Source organism: Oryzias melastigma, linkage group LG16 (genome assembly GCF_002922805.2).
Source record: "Oryzias melastigma strain HK-1 linkage group LG16, ASM292280v2, whole genome shotgun sequence".
In the NCBI taxonomy this organism is placed as follows: Eukaryota; Metazoa; Chordata; class Actinopteri; order Beloniformes; family Adrianichthyidae; genus Oryzias; species Oryzias melastigma.
In genome coordinates, this window is record NC_050527.1 from 8,192,949 (window position 1) to 8,211,571 (window position 18,623).

General features: G+C 41.0%; 1 protein-coding gene across 3 annotated transcripts in view; it reads right to left on the minus strand.

Moving 5' to 3' along the window:
- efna3b (ephrin-A3b) overlaps positions 1-17,697 on the minus strand; it is a 61,199-nt gene extending 43,502 nt beyond the window's left edge. The window contains exons 1-2 of one of the 3 annotated variants that reach the window (XM_024268002.2): positions 16,968-17,697; positions 16,583-16,799 (exon numbers count right to left, since the gene is read on the minus strand). In XM_024268002.2, the coding sequence (XP_024123770.1) occupies positions 16,583-16,692 (110 nt within the window). In that variant the 5' untranslated portion in view covers positions 16,693-16,799; positions 16,968-17,697. Of the gene's footprint in view, positions 1-16,582 lie in introns of all 3 variants that reach the window. The other 2 variants (XM_024268001.2, XM_024268000.2) reach the window with 2 other exon arrangements.
- Positions 17,698-18,623: the final 926 nt, after the last annotated feature.

Below are 18,623 nucleotides of genomic sequence, written 5' to 3' on the forward strand. Positions count from 1 at the left end.
GTTTTAAGGGACAGTTTGAAAACCCAGATTAATGCTCCCAAAGGAAAAAAATTAAAAAGTAAGCATTTAATAAGCCCGATCGGCTCCTTTTCTTCATTCCGTCCCACTCCAAATTGCCTCTAGGTGCTGCTTGTTCAAAAAGTAATTTTCCCCCCACCATATTTAATTGTTTTATTGTGTCATTACTTCATGTTGCCGGAGCATTAACGCACGGAGCATTCTGCAACGCCTATTAAACTGTAATGGCTCTACAAAGCAATATACGTCGTTATCGCACACACACACAAACACTATCAAACGAGCACACACTATTAAGTGCCAATGGTGTCAGAGAGTGATATGAGGCAATACTGCGGGCGAGCAATCTGATGAAGTGTGCAAAACATTCATTAGTCGAGTCGTCGTCCCTGTTCAGTTTACCACACACTTAACATCTTAACGAAGGAAACGCATTCCCTTCATACGGCAACCACTTATAATTGCTAACAGAAACACCATCAGAATGCAAAGCACACTCAGAGAGTTGATTACACATCATGACAAAATGGAGAATTTGCTTTCCAATTTTGGAAGAATATCCCAAGAAGATACTTAAGGCAGGTTTATCACATTTCTATTATCCTACATGATAAATATGTAATCTTCCACCTTCATGCATTTCAGCATACTCATATTTGATCAGTTTGCCTCATATATTGAGAATGATGAAACATTACTGCTGTCCTGGACTTTCTGTGAACTAAAGTTATTATAAAACCAACTGAGAATGTACTTGTTAGACTCCAGTAAAACATTTCAGTGTTAGTTAGAGCAATAAATACAAGAACTTCCAGCTTAGAATAGCTTAAATGCTAAAAAAGTATATTTATATGAGCTTCTTTTTGCAAAAAAAAGAAGAATGTTGCTTCTTGTTTGTGTTCTGAGCTCCAACAGCATGTGCCAAACTGTGCAGGGAGCCTGAGCGTAATGTGCATACATTACAGAAGGTGCAACCTATTGAGGGAAACTCTAAGATGTTTCTAAGAGGGTGAGAGGAAGTAATGCAATGAGTGCAAAGTGTCTGAGATGACAGATTGTTCAGGTGAAGCTGAATATCTCCCCACAGTGCCGGTCATAAAGTGCGAGATGGAGGCTTCTCCTCCACAACGCAGCGAGATCAAATAACCTCCGCTCCCTCCAGCGCAGGCCCATCGTATGTGCGTATACACTCTTGGAAACGGGAGCAGCATCAGTGCGATGAACCGGCGCTCCGTTTTCAAACATCCTTCAAATTCTCCAGCAGATAAGAGTACAAAAAAAAAGTAAAACAACTTCTTCACACACCCACTATCTGGAATAAAAGCACATATGCTTACAACCACACAGCTGGAGTTCACTGCACGAAAAGATGAACTAGTAGGAGAGGAGGTGAAATCCAAGGAACAAGCTCTCAAGTGGATGAGAGGTCACTGATGGGGTAGTTATATTTAGGATACAGGAGGTGCAAAATTGTGCTCATCTTACTAACTCTGATGACTACTTGTCTTCATAACAATAACCCTGTGAGGACGGCGCTTTATGACCAGCATCTGTCAGAGTCATGTGTGGGGAATTCAACGCCATAATCATCCCTCGGAGACGGGAACACATGGCAAACAAAGCCTTCCACTAAGCAGAGCGTCATGTCTTCACACATGCCAAGAGGTGAAAGAGGAGCGAGCGCTTATGTCTACAAGCAAGAAATGAGAAGAGTTAACAACAGTTCACGGAGACGAGCCCTCCTGGAAGGGGAGCTGGGCACTCTCCTTCCTCTGCAGAAGGCCAATTACTGGAGCAGATGTGTTCTGTTGTGCTGTTAGCACACATGAAGCTAAAGTGTGCTCCAGCCATTCTCGCACACGCACTCATGCGCACACAGGATACCAAATTATTAAAGCATCCACTATCTATCCACCATGTTTCTGTGGGCTAATTTAGGATTAGGGAGTTTGATACTCAAAAACTGCCTAAAACACGCTTCCATTTATATGGAAATCTGGCCAATTTACCCCTGACACGAACGCCTAAAAACAGTCACTTAAATAACAGTTTGTACATGCACACACGTAAACAAGCATACAGAGATATGCATATGAATGCCGTGCGAGGGATGTGTCCCAGAGCTTGCCTATCAAAGGCTCGCCTCTCCCAGAGACCGATGGAGGCCCAGCATTACACACTTAGCATTAGAATACATCAATGGCACAGGAAAGAAGGCATGCGGGCCTTTATACTCGGAGAACCCACCTTCAGCATCTATCTTTCCCTTTTCATTCTGTCTTTTAGGCCATCCAGCCCACTCCCCCACTGTTATCCCTCCCCTATTATCTCCCACTCGTCTTATTTTGTCCTCCTCCCCCCATTTCTTTCTCCATCTGGAGACTGCGCTCCCCCTCCTCTTAAGAAGGAAGCTTTTCTAACCATGACCAGAACTCAGAGCTGCACGGACCGTGACCACGCTGGCTGGCACGCAACACCACACAGGGTAGTGTATTAGTGTGCGACTGACATTAAAGAGTCATGGTTAGGGCTGCAGCTGCTCAGTCACCCTCGCTGTCTGAACAAGGCGCCTGAAGATTCTGTTTACCTGCGAGGTGTGCTCCGTCTGGCCATCTGCATTCACTCCAACGCATTACTGACTAACTGACAAGCTCCACTTAACAGTATCAAATATGGTCCATCAGAGGCATGCATGTGTGTGTGTGGGTGCATGCCCCATTACTTCTCTGCCAATACTCATAGGCGGCGTTCAGCTGGGGAACAGGGGAGAAGTGAGAAAAAAAAGCAAGCCGCTCTTCCTTCCTCCCTAATTACAAATGACAAACCTGCTACCAAGAGTCGGTCTGGCACCTGACGATGCATGATAACTTCTCAGCTCTTTGCTGATTCTCACTGACAGGCTGGAGGCTATCTGTGCCAGGGAGAGGCTCTGGAAAAGTGTGGACTGACAGATTAAAACACCAAAAGCAAATTAGTGCCCGGCCCTGTGGCTCTGATTTCCAATGACAGTGCAAGAGGCCTCCTGACAATATCTCACCTGTCTCCATTCTCCTCCTCCTTTCTATTGCCTATCTAGTTTCTCACACTTAAATCAATCTCTCGCTTCCCATCTTCTCCTTTTCCATTCCTTCTTCATCCTTTAAAAAACAGCTTCTCCATCCATTTCTCTTTGTTATCTAACAATCAGGTTAAGGCTACTTTGCGGCTTGCATCTGCACTATTAGCTTTAATGATCTTTTAACAATATAAAAAGGCTATATACTGCTGCAGTCTTGATATACAATATCCTCATAGAAGAGTGAGGATGTAACCTCTTTTTGATCTCTTCTCCTGCTAAACCCTATAAACCATCTCGTATATTGAGCAAAACTTATTTAGAGAGATGATGAAGAGCAAACACGATATCCAAGGACTGATTCCAAAACAATCAACAAGTTCTAAAAGAAAACAACACGTGTGCATGAAAGCGTCAGAACCTTATGCTTTGCACATAAGAATTTTGGAAAAAAAAACTTTTGGTACTTTAGTTCAGACGCAATTTCTTTGAATCACAGTCCTCATTAGTGCCTTCTTTAGCAGACGAACACCTGCATCTATGCTATGCAACCAAAACCAGCCACCAAGCGACCCGATCTAACACCGTTAACACCTCGTGTTCCTTTTTTGCACCAATAAAACGGAGGGGAATGTTGTAAAAAGGCAGAATCACACACGTATGCAATATAATAATTTAAAATAAAAAAAGTCGTGCTTATAAATATAAAAAAGGGGGTTGAAGAGATGCTGGCAAAAATAGCACACAAAAAATAGACATATAAGGGAAGCATGACCCAGAAGAAATCTTTAAGGAGGGAATGTGACAAGCTGCTTTATCATTTATTAAAGCCATAGTTATTTCAGCAACTACACCAGAATGGTGCTGCGGCTTTTTTCTTTTCTTTTTTTTGCAAAACCTTGTTTTATGGTTTGGTAAACTGTTTCTTTTTACTTTTATTACTTGAAAAAAATTACCTCAAACTAATTTTAATTTTAAAATCTATACGACTAAAATTGCCTTATCTAATTTTCATAAATCTACAGTCATTTATCTATGCTTGCTAATTAAAAAGGTAACTTATTGGAGCTTTTTCTAGTGTAGTGGACTAATTTATACTAAACTCAAAAGCTTTTTCATTCTCAGAAACCAGTGCTACCAGGCTAAGGACATACCTTTTGTGGTGTTGGATTGTTAGATGAAGGTGTTCGTTTCCACTTGAAAGTTCAAGGAGGATTATTCTTGATGAAAAATTATAAAAAAATAAGTCTTTATGGTAACAGTATAGTAAACGCAAATGTGTCGAAGAAATGTGATTCCGAATGTTAAAAATCTTGTCTTTTCTATATTTTCGATAATAGATGCTTGTAAACTGGCATTAAATGTACATAAATGTTTAATCCTCCCTTGTAAAACAAAGGTAAAGATATAATTGAATAAGACAAAGAAAAGGCAGACGTAGGAAGACTCATACATGAGACCAATGGTCTGAATGCACAGCAAACATGGCCTTAAGCTCCAGGAGTAAGCCTACACTTCTTCCCATTCATACGTAGCATTGAGCTAGCGTGAGACCCACTGAATAGCCTTGTAAAGACGCAGGGCGATGCTAACCAGAAGCGGTATCACCAGCCGCCCTGCTCCTTGGCGGAGCAGCCAGGGCAGCATTGATATGGTAATGTCAGGGACGTTTCAGGGCCAAGGCTTGGGACCGTGGGCTCTCTGTGATCCTTCGAGCCCAAAAAGGACAGATCTCCAGGGCATTGTGGTTTTTCCCAGTCAAGGCCCTGAGTGATCAGGATAAGCCCGTCCATGCTGCTTTAGTGCTGTCACTCAGTTGCCATTGTGGTCATGTGAACGGCAATTTTCATCACAATTGACCTCTGTTTTGGCAGTACTGTTCTGCAGGGCCCTCCTTTTCCTATTCTTTGTTGTGTTCCCCTCCTACCCTCTTACCCGCTATCACATTTTTTTTTTTTTTGGTCTTTCTCATTGTGCACCTTTTCAAGCTCAAAAGAGGTCAGCAGATATTGCTGATGCTAATCCCCCCCAAAAAAACATTCTCTGTGGCTATCTTTCCCCAATCTTTCCATTTGGTCTGAGAGGAGGCTGGTACGGACAGTTTGATTATCTAAGCCCAAGAAAATACCAACACATGATAACACACAAATGCTTTGCTATTACCTGAAGGGGGCAAAAACTGTAGTGTGACGAACAATTTAACACACACATACAAAAACGGCTGCATGGACTGAATTTTTCCTCTTATTTGTGTGTGGAGGATTCATCTCTCTGCTTAATCTCGTACTTCTGCCTGGTAAAAACAATCTAATCCCTTGAGGAATCTTTTGGAAGTAATGATAGTGATTGTGAAATGAGTTTCCCTTTTATGTTTGTGTTTGTTAGCAAAAAAAAGAAGCAGTGTGTTTGCTGTGGAGGTGAGGAAGCAGAGCTGGAGATGAAAATAGAGGTAAAAGAAGGAGAAAGTGAGAGTTATGCAAATGTATGGACCTAATATGTGGGTGTGAGGGCGGCGTGCTTTTAGACTGAGAGGCATTCACGTGCTTTCTTCCTACTTTCCTTTACCACACCACAATATTAGATATACTCACACAATACTCGTGAAGGATGGGAGGAGAGTTCGCCGGGCTGAGAAGAACTCTGCTCCATCAACACAACATCCTCTTTCAGCATCTCCTCCCACATTCTCCCCACCACCACTACCACCTTTATTTCTCATTCTCCCGGGAAGTGACACAGAATTCTTTTAACTGCGGTATTTTCATTACAACAACCGTGCAACCCCCACACCATCCACCACTCTGCCACTCTGTATGTAGTACTACTGAAACGAAGACAGCATGCACGTGCATTTTCAGCGGCAGTCCCAGAATTTACACTTTCATTAAGCACAAAATGGTTAAACGACACAGAAGACTTGGCTGGAAAGCAGTAAACACTAATTTATGTGCAGTTTTACTATAGCAGCAGGAGCAGATTCCTTTACTTCAGAGCAGAGCCTGCAGACCGCGTGGGTATGAGGAGCAAGGCCAGCCAAGATTGCTGGCAACAAGCCATTCCTACGCTCCTTACATTGGCAATCGTCAACATAGTATGGACACACACATCAGGCGTTGAAAAAGATGTATATATATATATATATACCGTATGTATATTTATTTTTTTTTACTTTTACTGTATGTGTATATACACTGCGTCTCTCTCTCTCTTTATATATATATGCATACATACATACACACATATACATATATATGTATGTATGTATATATATATATATATGTGTGTATATGTACATATGTATATATATATATATATATATATATATATATATATATATATATATATATATATATATATATATATATATATATACATATATATATATATACATATATACATACATATATAAAATAAAAGGCAAAAACACGTCTTTTTCGTCTGAAGACACGTTAAAATAATAAAATTCTCTGTTTACGATTTTTCTTATCATAAAAAAAACCAGAATAGTAAACATTCTTGTCATTGTATTTATAGACGGTTCTTCAAGAAAGGTTAAGTTTGCACTTGAGCTTCATACACCACAAAGATGGTCCATGAATAAAGACACTGTCAGTAAATCTCTAAGTATCCACAAAGATCTTATAACAACAGACCGCAAGGCAGTGTCTTAAAATAGACATTTTTGTCTGGCCAATCCATCACTTTGAATAAGTTTAACCTATAAGCAATTTTACGATGCACTTCTATCCTGTGGTGATGCAACAAAAGAAAAATGCCGTTTTGCAGCTTTTAAAGGAGCTGTTTTTAATCCTTAATGACTGACTATAACAAATCACTACAATCTGCATGTCAAAAAGGCTTTTGTTTTTGTGTTTAAAAGCCTTTGTGCTTTGGTTCCCGTGAAACAAGCAGGCAAATAGTGCTAATTGTCTCCACAAATTGACATGTTTGGTGAAAAAAGGTTAGACTATATTGTTGTGGCCTGTTCTGCAAGCAAAATCAGAATCACTTTTGGTAAATTAAATCTCATTTATGGGAAATGTTCTAAATAAATTCATATCAAGCTTTATATAAGAAAACTGTTCTGGTCATCTTTATACTATGTTTAGCACCAGGCTCTGCAAAGTGACTCTTTCAATGACAAGTCTATGTAAACATGCATGTGCGTTTCAGGCTTCTACGTTCAAAATGTTTGTGATCATGGGTCGCATGAACAACAACAACAGATTCTAAGTTCCCTTCTGGGCTCTATGTTCAAAATGTGCGGACTCGAAATGCTCATTGAAAGTTAAATCAGTTGCTTTTCAACCAATCGGAGACTAAGATTTGGTATTGACTTACGAGTAGCATCTTTTTAAATTCGCACAAGTACCAACCATTTAAAAAGTAATTGTGAAGAAGAAATGAGTAATTGTAGTTTGTGCCTGGATTGAATTATATGAAACCAAGTCTTTATTATATCAGAATAGAGCTGTGAAAGAAAAAGGCTAGAGCAAGATTTTCGATAATTTACACCAAGACTTCCGAATACATGAGCAAGTATCGGGTACTAACAGTCCAGTGTCTAGCACATTTTAGAGCCCACGTTTACTGTACTCTTGAGCAAACATCACATGGCCAGTGTGTACGTGGCATGGCAATAAAAGATCATCCAGCTCCATCCTGTTTTTCAAGAATCGCCACCCTTCATCAAAAATGGAAGTGATCAGGGTTGTGCTACAGACCTGAAATACTTAAACCAAGGTTCAAAGGACACCAGCTGGGCTCATTCTGAACTTTTTTTTAATGCCTCAGTGATTGTGAACATTGTCAATTCATCACAAGCATCCATAACCCTCTTGAAAATAACTGAAGTGCTTCTGCAGTATTATAAATTTCATGGCTGGAGCACAAACTGTCCAAGATGTCAAAACAAGAGGAATACATGGCAGTGAAGCTGCTGGAGCTAAGATTTACACTCATATGGCCATACTGTGAGAGATCGTTGTCAGATCTGAAGAGAGACTTGGGAGTGCAACAGTCATGCAGACAAAGACAATGAGAGAGAAGAGAGCTAAGAATGTAAGGTTGGGCCAACGGGAGAGGCAGAGACAAGAAGAGGAGGGCTGATCAGCAGATGCACTGCCAAGGAGAGAAGGGAGAGCTGAAACATTCAGCAGAAGCACACAGTGTCTGTTGGACACCATCGATCCAGCATCGACAGAAACAGGCTGCCAGGCCAGAAGAAACACAGGCTCTCACACCGACAAGCAGCCGAGCTGCAGGCTTTACAACCAACTAATCAATTCAGATCATCTCTACGCTGCTAGACAGTTTATGCACTTTGTAAAAGTATTAAAAAGGTTGTCAACGATATTTCATTTCACAATTTGAATAAATAATTATCACACAACACATTCATGTTGTAGAATAAAAGTAAAGTATTCAACCAAACAAGCCTTCCATTGCAAATTTAAAGTTATATTTTCTGGACTCAATGGTTTGGTGAGTAATGACTAACTAAACTGATGTTATTTGATAGACTGAATAATTGAAATATTTTTAACTCGTGTCTGAGATTACCTTTGACTATATGCTAAAAAATGTAGGGTTGGATTGTGACCCTGAATGTATCACATAAACGTGCACAAGATTGGTATTTTTCTCATGCGGGCCTATGCTGAAGAGGATGAAAAAACAGAAACATTTCAGAGCTTCAACTTGTTGATGAGACCAATGTGACTGATGAACATTGTAGATTTTTTTGTAATTAAAAAAAAAAAAAGAAAAACAATTGACTTTAAGCTCGAGCTAAAATTTGGGCTAACCCTCTTCATGTAATCACAGAACCCCAGTTCAGCAGAATGAACTACAGTTGTAACATAACCCAAAATGTGAATTGTAGGCATGTGAGCGCCAGGTCCAAAGAGGTTACAGACATTGTAAAATTGATAAAATGGCATATACTTATATAGCACTTTACTACCTTCTTAGAAGACTTTACATTCAGTCCCATTCACTCATGCATACACAAATTCACACCCTAATCCCGAGTCTGGTGCCAAACACTGGCGCCAACTTGGAATTTTGTGGAGTTCAGAGTCTTGCCCAAGGACACTTCGACACACGGGCTAGCAAGGCAGGAACCAAACCTGAGACCTTCCAATTAGAGGCCAACCGCTCTACCTCTGCACCACGGACGTCTGAGCGATTTTTCCTGAATGAACCTAGACTCTGATTGTGTGACAGATGGATGTTAATGTGTGATTTTATTCTTTCATAGACCGTGTGGATATTTTTCATCTAGAACTATTAAACTATCATCTATTTTTGCTTCACTTAGTACAGTTTAGATATTTATCAAGATCTTTAATGATTCGTAGAAAGTTCTGATCGAATTAATTGTAAAAAATAGCCTGGATGACACAATTATGAAATAACTACCTTCTATATACTTTAACCTTTTATCAACTGCACATTTTAGCTTATTGTCTACTTGGTTTGTCTGCGACTGACTGGAATCTAACTGACTGGAAGCCGGTTTTTACTGGCTGTTTGCCACTGCCATTAGGAGCAGAGTGCTTGTGCAGCCATCATTTTTGCCTTTCTCTCCGGCCTGGCTAGAACTGATTAATACCTTTTGCTAATACAAGGTCATAATTCACTTAGCCATTTCCCAATTTCCGCATAATTACCTTCCCGTTTCGAACCGCTAACACCCGCAAACACACACATATATTCGCAGTAGAGCTGTGACAAACACATTTCCTCTCTGATTTGTGTCATTACTGAGAGAAGAGTGGTTAAAAGGTTTTAGAGTTGGCCTCTTAGTGACAGCTTAAATGGATAAAACCTCAATTAAAGACTCTCTCCCTCAATGCAGTGCTCTCTGCGGACGGAATGAGCGCAGTTTTCTGCAGCTGAATGAACCGAAGAATCACTCAGTTTCTTTGTTCCTCTTTGGCTGCCGAGTCAAGTCCCTCAAACTGTTTTTATCTACCAGGATAATAAAACCCTCCTCGGTTCAGGCGGACGATAACTTATCGCCATGTTGGCAGGGTTTATGAGCGCGACACCCCTCTACTGTCAGGTGCAACATATGGCCTCAGATTGCTGCTACGCTGCTATCATTAGCCATGTCACAAACACATCATATAAGCATCTGGTGTGTGTTTGTGTGGGCCTGTGCAGGCACTGACAGTCTTTATTGGTACCCCCCCGAAGGCCTCACGAGTGTTGGCGGGGAACAGACACAGAAAATGCTCGCATTCAAACACAGATGTAGATAGGGCTTTAAAACAGCTTGCAAACATCACAGACTTGCTATTAGTGCATGTTTGAAGTGCAGGGAGTTTAGGAATCGGCGCTCTGACAGAGTAAGGGTAATATCAACAGGATTGGGACTGTGCTTTTCTTAAATCTTGTTGCTCTGGGATCTGCTGTTTGTTGAGCTGCAGCACATGCACAGAAAGGCAAGTTTGTGTGTCAGCATCATTGTTTTTGCCAAAAATCTGCTAAATTCAATGAGAAATTGTTTTATGGTACCTTTATGTTGAGCCTCACAGTAGCTCACGCCATGTAGTAACCCCCTCAAAATCCCAAAAGGGACAAATGCCCCAGAACTAAGGATACCATCCTGTGACATAGAAGGAAGCTCACCAGTCTCTAGAGCCCGCTTCCACAATCTGAATGGAGATTGGAAGTCCCAGAAAGGAGCCTCACATACCCAAAACATGCCCCCACACTAGGAAAAAAAGCTTTTAAAGTCACTCTGGATCTAAACTATCAAGAGAAGAGGCAATATATCCACTTGAGAAGGCACTGTTTAACGTAAAGCTCAGCAAACACCGTAATGTGCTGAGACAGCTCCTCTGTCCGTCCTACCAACATCTTATCGATTTTAAAGGGTAATTTTGTTGAGATCCAATGAAGACAAAAGATTTAAGCTTTTTATAGTCTTTTTGATTTTACTATTCTCAAAAAGCATCCTTGAATTCCCTATAAGGTAAAACTTAAGCATTTCTTATCTCACAGAATGTATTTTTTCTTTCTTGAATTGGAGCCTGTACCCACTGTTGTTATCTGAAAACAACCCAACTTCAAAAAGACAAGGAAACTTACACATACTCTTCATTTTTTCCACCACCAACATATTTTTGCTTCAGCAAAAAGCAGAAAAGAGCTGCTTTAGCTTTAAACCCACAATGTTCCAGGATCTGACCAGAAAGCAGGTGCAGCCCTGCAAATGTTGAACTTTCTGAATCAATGATGATGGACTACACCCCAAAGAGGCTCTTAATCACTTTCTGTCAGAAAGTTCTGGATAGGTGGAGGAGGGGGGCATACAGTGGTCCTAATGCAACAAGGAAACCAATCTTTTTCATTTGAGTCACATTTTTCAGTAATTAAAGAAACTTTGTGTTGACTGATTAAAAAAGTGCCAATAATTTAAATCAGTTCGGGGGCGAAAGAGCTCAGTTCAAATCACCCCTTTAACAGAAATCCCTCTACAACTGGCATTGATCAGTATCTTGGATTGACTTTGCATTGACAAAGACACTAAAAGTAAAATCTCTTTGTATGCACTATCTCAAATTGTATGCATGGCCTGACCAGACCAGCAGCTTCATCACTGTTCTGCTCAAGGTGCATAAATATTTAATTGGAGGGGAAGGAGATTGCCTATTAAAGTGGTCAATACTCACTATAAATATTCCTTTTTTTTGTGTAGAAACATTTACGTTTTTTTTTTTGTGTTTCTACATTGTACTCTTTAACTGTAATATGGGTGTCTATTGACTCTATTTCTAAATTAGGATATTATTAAATATCTACCACACTATTAACTCTTAAGTCAACATTTAGCTATATATATTTTTTAATAAATGGTTTTGAAACATTTTTTAGCCAAAAAAATCACTGTGCTGAGTAGGTTTTATTATGTCTGTGCATCCTTAAAACTCCTAAATTTTCACAATCTGGGCCTTATTTAAATACATTTTCTGTATTTTAATTGTTTAAATGTTAACTAAGCAAACTCCCTTTTTACTCTATTTGTTTATCGTAACTTTCTTGTTCATTTCACCGTTTTTACAATTTTTAATGCCTTTTTAAAAAATGAACATGAAAGTTATTACTAAATGCTTTGCTCTGCTTTCGTTTAACTTTTAGGTGTTGTTCACCATTATTTAACTTTTTTTCTCATAATTTAAAACTTTATTTAACTGATTTAGCATTTTTATTTTCATTTTTTGGCAGTTATGTTGACTTTTTTTGCAGCCATTTTATAATCAGTAATCCCAACTCCTCCCACTTTTAACTTTAGAAATATTCAGCTATTTTATCCATTAACCTGTTTTTATTTTTGAAGTTTAGCAGAATAAAAAAACACATTTTGACCTACACTTTTACTATTAAGGATTTAGTATATAATTTTTGTTTTCTTGCTGTTATAATAACCTCTTTAGAATTTAGTTGATTTTTTTTTGAAAGTTTATTTTTTATTTACTTTTTTATGCAAAATGTAGCAGTTATTTAATACGTATCATTAAATATTGTTTGTGAAAAAATGTAGCATATTAAAAAAAACAGTAAAAAGTATTTGAAGAAAAATAAAATAAAAATAGAAAATGACAGTACTTTTTTCAGTAAGGCCAATTTCATTAAACTAGTAGTATTCTTATGTTGTAGGTATTTATTTGAAGTTCCAATCAGATCCCAAAAGGCTTAATAAAAACAGAGTGAAAAATCTCTGCATTAACCACTGAGTCACCAGCAGGGGATTTACAGAGTCCCCTAAATCAATAGCAATCCAAGGCCGGGCGTAACACCCTCACTTCCTGTCAGGCTCCGTCAGAACATGCTGATTCACAGCGACCCTTGTTTAATTTGGGTCTTAGCAGAATTGCATCCGTAAATCCGCGTGAATCTGCTTCTTCTGAGCCCGAAGTACAGCGACCCTTTAGGATTTGACTCTAACTCAAGCAAGATTCAACATCTATGAAGCTGTTTTTATTCTGTCCATTGCATAAATTGTAGTCTGCAGCAGAATAACAGCTTAATATAACCACAATTTTCAGGTTAATGCATTTTTGTTTGTCTGAAAATTACAAAAAATTTAGAAAAGAAGGAAAAAAAACAATCATAAGGAAACGGATGTGTGAAGAGCCAGCGTATTTTCAATGATTGAGTCAGTAACTCAACACACCAGGGTAAAGCCACCAAAAGACCGCCTCCAGGAGTGTTTCCCAGTCAGAAGAGAACAGAGATGTGGAGGCTCTCCACCGAAATCCACCAATCCAGCTTATCACAAAAGATAACAGAGAGGCTGATCATTTAAGTCTTTTGTTCCCTTTGTCTGCGTGTCTCTGATTACCCCTCTTACCTACCAGATTCTGCCTCTCCAATCAGAAAAACATTATTTACACCTACACAGAGTCCACGACGGCTTGAGAGAGAAAACAACATCATGCAAACCATAATCATCCATCGCACAGGTGCTCCCTATTGCTTTTTAATTAATGACGTATCATCGGCGGCGCACACTTCCACACGGCACACTCCGTGGATCTACATGCCCTTATTATTTGTTATGACCGAACAGTTGGCTCATTATAATGTTAAGTGAGTCTGTGTGAGACTTTGCCACGTGTGAGTGATGATGCCGAGCAAGCACAAGAGCAAGGAGGCCATTTGTAAAGAGAGTACATTTCTTTTTTTTTCGGTTGCACACTCTGCAGCGTGAATGTGATTGTCCTGAGTCAGGCTGGGGAAATGATGGGTTTGATTTAGAATCGAGTGTGCGGGAAGGGCAATGGCCGCACAGTCTTACCATTATTGTTGCCATCAATACAGCTGATGCCACTGATTCCATTCCAACTCGACTTTCCTGCTAAGAGGCACAACCCTTTTTCTTGCCTCAGACTGAACAGAAAACTTGCATATATCACCAAATATTTAGACTTCCTCTTTTGCATGAGAGTTGACTTTATTCCTGTGCTAAGGTGACTCCATTATGGATGAACTCACTTAACACAAAAACTCTTGGTCTACAGACGCCTTTGTGTTTGTTCAGCCACAAACTAATCACTTGGGAAACATGCGAGTGATAAATTAAGAGATACCAGCAGATATCTATTATGCAAATCAAATCGACTGCTGTGTTATTAAATTACACCGATACACATGTACACGTGCACATACACCGGCGTGCACGTGCGTTCACACTCGCAGCGGTGGTTAATTACCAGGTGGTGGAGGATAATGTGCGATTTAATGGACTGATAGGTTTGTTTTTTGTTTCAGTCACCCATCAGCGAGCAGAGACATCTGTGGCAGGGCAAACACAAGCCAGGTCTCACACGGAAACGCTCAGTGTTGTGCAAATATTCGCGTCCGTGCTGATAACTCGGTGGCTGCGACAAGTCTTTGTGCTGGAAACGATCCATCGAAATTGGAAGAAGACTAAAAGCCTGTTTGCACACACACATGCCGCACATGTGCGACGACATGCGTGTGCAAAGTTGTTAATCCTCCACCGCGGACTCAGCCTGTCTCTAGTGGTTGATGAGTGGCTCCGGGACAGAAGCTGGTTGAGAAACTGCAGGGTCCTCGGGCTTTACAATGTGTTTACCACTCAAACTGACAGCTATAGTGGAGCTTATTATTGGTCTTCTAAACCTTCACGCTACACTGCAAGTTAGAGAAACTCCGTGGAGGCTGAACGCCAAGGGCTAGATGCATGCCAGCCAAGCCTACAAATGCTGGTAGTGTAGAGATTAAAATAAACTCTGGGAACGTGATCTGTGCTGGTGAAAAATCGTTTTTGCTGTATGAAAGAGTAGATTAGACAGGTTATCCAGCAGTTTATCTGCCTTTTATGTGCCACTGTCCATGGCTCCTTTGTCTGCTAATTCACTAAGTAGGCTGAATTGAAAAAGTTATCCCTGCTCGCTGTTCAGGCGTTGTCACTGTGTGCAACGAGGAAAGAAAAAGAGAAGCTGAGATGGGAGGATCAAGGATGAGGCAGGTCCACAGAGATCAGAGTGGGCTTTAATTAACCACAGTCTTTTAGAAGAGAAACACACTCTCACACTGCAGGGGCTGAGAATATTCTGCCTCTGGGAAGAAGGCAGGATGGGCAGCAGACATGTAAAGAGAAAAAGCCCTAATGCTGGGCTCTGCGGAACTCAGATCCTAGACAGTCAGGTTAAAGGTTACCCTGCTTCAGCTATCTCAGTAAAAGAGGAAAAAAAATACATCTGCACAAACCAAGGTTAATGCTGCGCACGTTACAGCTAGATGATTGTGTGGAGGTCCGAAGTTCACGTCTATCCTTTAATGCCTTCAAGCATTTTACCAAAAACAGCTTCTGTTTCTGCTAAGAAATCAGAAGGTGGAATTTTATTTGCATTTATTACAGATTGACCGCAGAAAGAAGAGTTGAAAGAGAGAACCATTCATACGAAGGAGCGTAAAACGCAGCAGCATACTTTTTTTTCTAAAAAAAAAAGAAAAAATACAATCTATAAACCAAATCACAAATCTGAGGTGATTTATCTCCATTACTTGATGCCCAAATTGGAATATTTTGCCTTTTTTGCCCTTTAATACTCCACCCAAAAACAATAAAGGTTGTTTTCTCACCTGTGACGTTATTTATGGCTTTAATTTTGAAAATCTGTCGTAAAACAGAACTGTAGAGCTTTGAATTCTGCTGAACTCCTCACATGCTCTTAGCACCACTTGGGATCTGAAACCACTTCCACCCAAAAATGAGATAAAGCAATCATTTTTTTATAGTGAGCAGCATCAGTTTAAAATCATATCACAGCTGACTTTCTGATTTTTAGTAAAGCAGTTTCAGAAAGTGAAAAAAAAAATGAATGAAAATAAGCATGAATGGGGCTTATGCAACCCTTTACTATGACCAGAGCCATTGTGGAGTCTGACGCTACATTCTTAGAATCCGGTGGAACAGCCATGGATTCGTGTTGACAGTATTTTGATAAGAAAAAGGAAAAAAAAAGCTGCTGGAGTGAGGGGCGGCGGATTAGGAGGATAACAAGAAGGCCAACGTTTTTCAGTGTAGACAGAAAAACGGGTTAGGGAGTAATAGAAGGGAAGAGCGAGTTGGAGGGGGAGCTGGAAGGAAAGATTGAATAGTGACACAGCTGCCACACAATGGGGTCAGGATGAAGAAGTGCTCCTAATTGAGCCCGATGGAGAAGAACACAGCGAGACAGAGAGGAGGATCACACCAAACTCGTTCGTCCTCCATGAAGGAAGGAAGTTTAAAGTAAATTTGTTACATAAACTATAAATAAGTTTGACTATTCCTGTAACGAATGGTTGACAACAACCTTCAGCGCACAGCAGGGGTCTGAAAGGACAGCTCAAAAATAGGATTACCCAACACCAACATGCAACACATCAGATCAGAACAGAGGCTGCCGCAACCCCTGATAGTGAACAGATGAAAGAATGAATGGAATCATGCTCGGATGAGGCTGTGGAGATCAAGAGTCTTACTGTATGTTGGAACTGTTCCAGTAAACTGAATGTCTGTTGGCTGACACCTGGAGCACAGTCACCCAGGTGAGACTTGTTAGCACCCAGAGAGACGGCGCTGCCAGAGCCATGCTCCCGGCTCCTTCTCTTGGCCCTTGGTCCCTTTTGGTCTCTCCGGCCACTGTCCGGGTCCCCTTCACCCCACCAAATAACGCAACTCACACATCCCAGCGAAAGCCTAGCAGAACAGGAGGAGAGGAGGCACAGAAAGGCTTGATGGAGATCAGACTCATGGACTGTACCTGGTGTTAGTTAGGAAGTGTTGTAAAAGTCTATTGTGATGTGCAGTGAGTAAGAACCCACCCCTCCCTCCTCCCTTTTCCACATTAAACCAGACACCACGAACCTCCCCCCTCCTCCTGAACAGATCTCGGGGCTTCAGATAGGGGGGGTTAGGAGCTGGCCCTCTCTCTCACACGGGGAGCTGCTGCTCCTGAGACCGCCAGTGGAGCGTGGCGGTCTGGTCCAGGGAGGAGGAAAAACAGTCCGTTTAAGAAAGAGTTGGTGTGAAAACGATCAGTAAAAAGGAAACATTTGAGTTAGTCCTCCTCGGATAAAGACTTTAATCTGCGCGCGGATGCAGAGATTGTTATCCTTCCAAGGATCCGTGATGCGCAAAGCTCGCCTGCTCACTGCGCTCTGCGGTCAGCTGCAGGACCAAAAGAAACAGAAAAGAAAAAAAAAATGAAAAAAGCCCAACCAGTCAGTTTCACGAAGCTTTCAAGACTCTTTCCGACAACCATCGCTGGCCACCCGTCTCTCTTCACTCCTTCCCACCTCCTCTCTCCGTGTGTTTGGTAGGCAGCGTTCGTTCACTTTCTAACTCCACCCCCTGCGAGCGACTAAAAGCGCATTCCACCAATGCTGTGGCCGAGCTGCAGCACATCAGGCTTCTCTGCGACGTGAAGTTGGCTCGTCAACTCGTCTGCTTGCTTCCACTAAAAGTACAAAAGCTCCCTTCTTTCCCAGAGAGATGAACATCTGCAGCCGATCACCGATCAATGCGCGCCATGAGTGGATGAAAACACACATTTACGCACACGCTTCACCATTTCTAATTTATTCATAATACTTTTTTATATGAATCATCGCATAAAACGAGTCACAATTGTGCTCCAGGGTCTTGGATAAGCGAAAGCGCACGGACGCGATGCGTAAAACATCCGTTTTGGAGCGGAAACATTTGACGCACATTGGAAATGTTAACAGGAGCCAACTCTGTGTGTTATGAATGACTGAATGGTTGTGACAACACTTTAGGTTTTGTGTTTTTATGCCTCCAAGTATATTCATGTGGGTTGGAAAGGCACGCAGTAGCTCCAATGTTCAGTAATTTGCCCCCTCCATCACCTCCACTGCACAAACTATGCATTTAAGGTGTGTGTGGGAGTGTCTGTGCGCGCGCGTGTGTGTGAAAGAGAAGGAAAGGGGGAGCCAGACAGAGAAAGAGACAGGAGGAGGTGTAGAAAAAGGAAGATTGTTACAGTTTTCTCGCTGCCTGCTGGGAATGAGTTGGTTAAGGAGAAGTCAGAATGATTTATTGGGAGAAAAAAAGGAGGGAAATGGGGAGAAGAAGAGCAAAAGGGAGAGAGAGATGAGATGCCATCGGGGAATCCCTCTGTCTTCTCCAGTCCTCCTCTCATGTGCTGTCCATTTAATCCCCCTCCATCTCTCTCGGATTCCTCCTCCTCACAGGTTCTTGTTATTTTTAGTGAAAACTTTCTTCACTCTGTGATCCCAGCTTTGCACCGCTATCTTGGCCCGGCATGTGGTCCTTTGTGCTGCTCACCCTGCCCTCTCTGCTTCTTTCAGGTCTTTTCTATCCATCTTTTTGCTCTTCCTTTCTTCTCCTCCTTTTGTCCACTTTTAGACTTTCTTAAAATGTGTTTTCTTAAAAAAATAAGAAGATGTTGTCCCCAAATCCTTTATTTCCAGTTATGGTCTTTGCACTATAGGAACCAGAACAGAGAAGCTTTTAGACTAACGTCTTTCTAATTTTGAA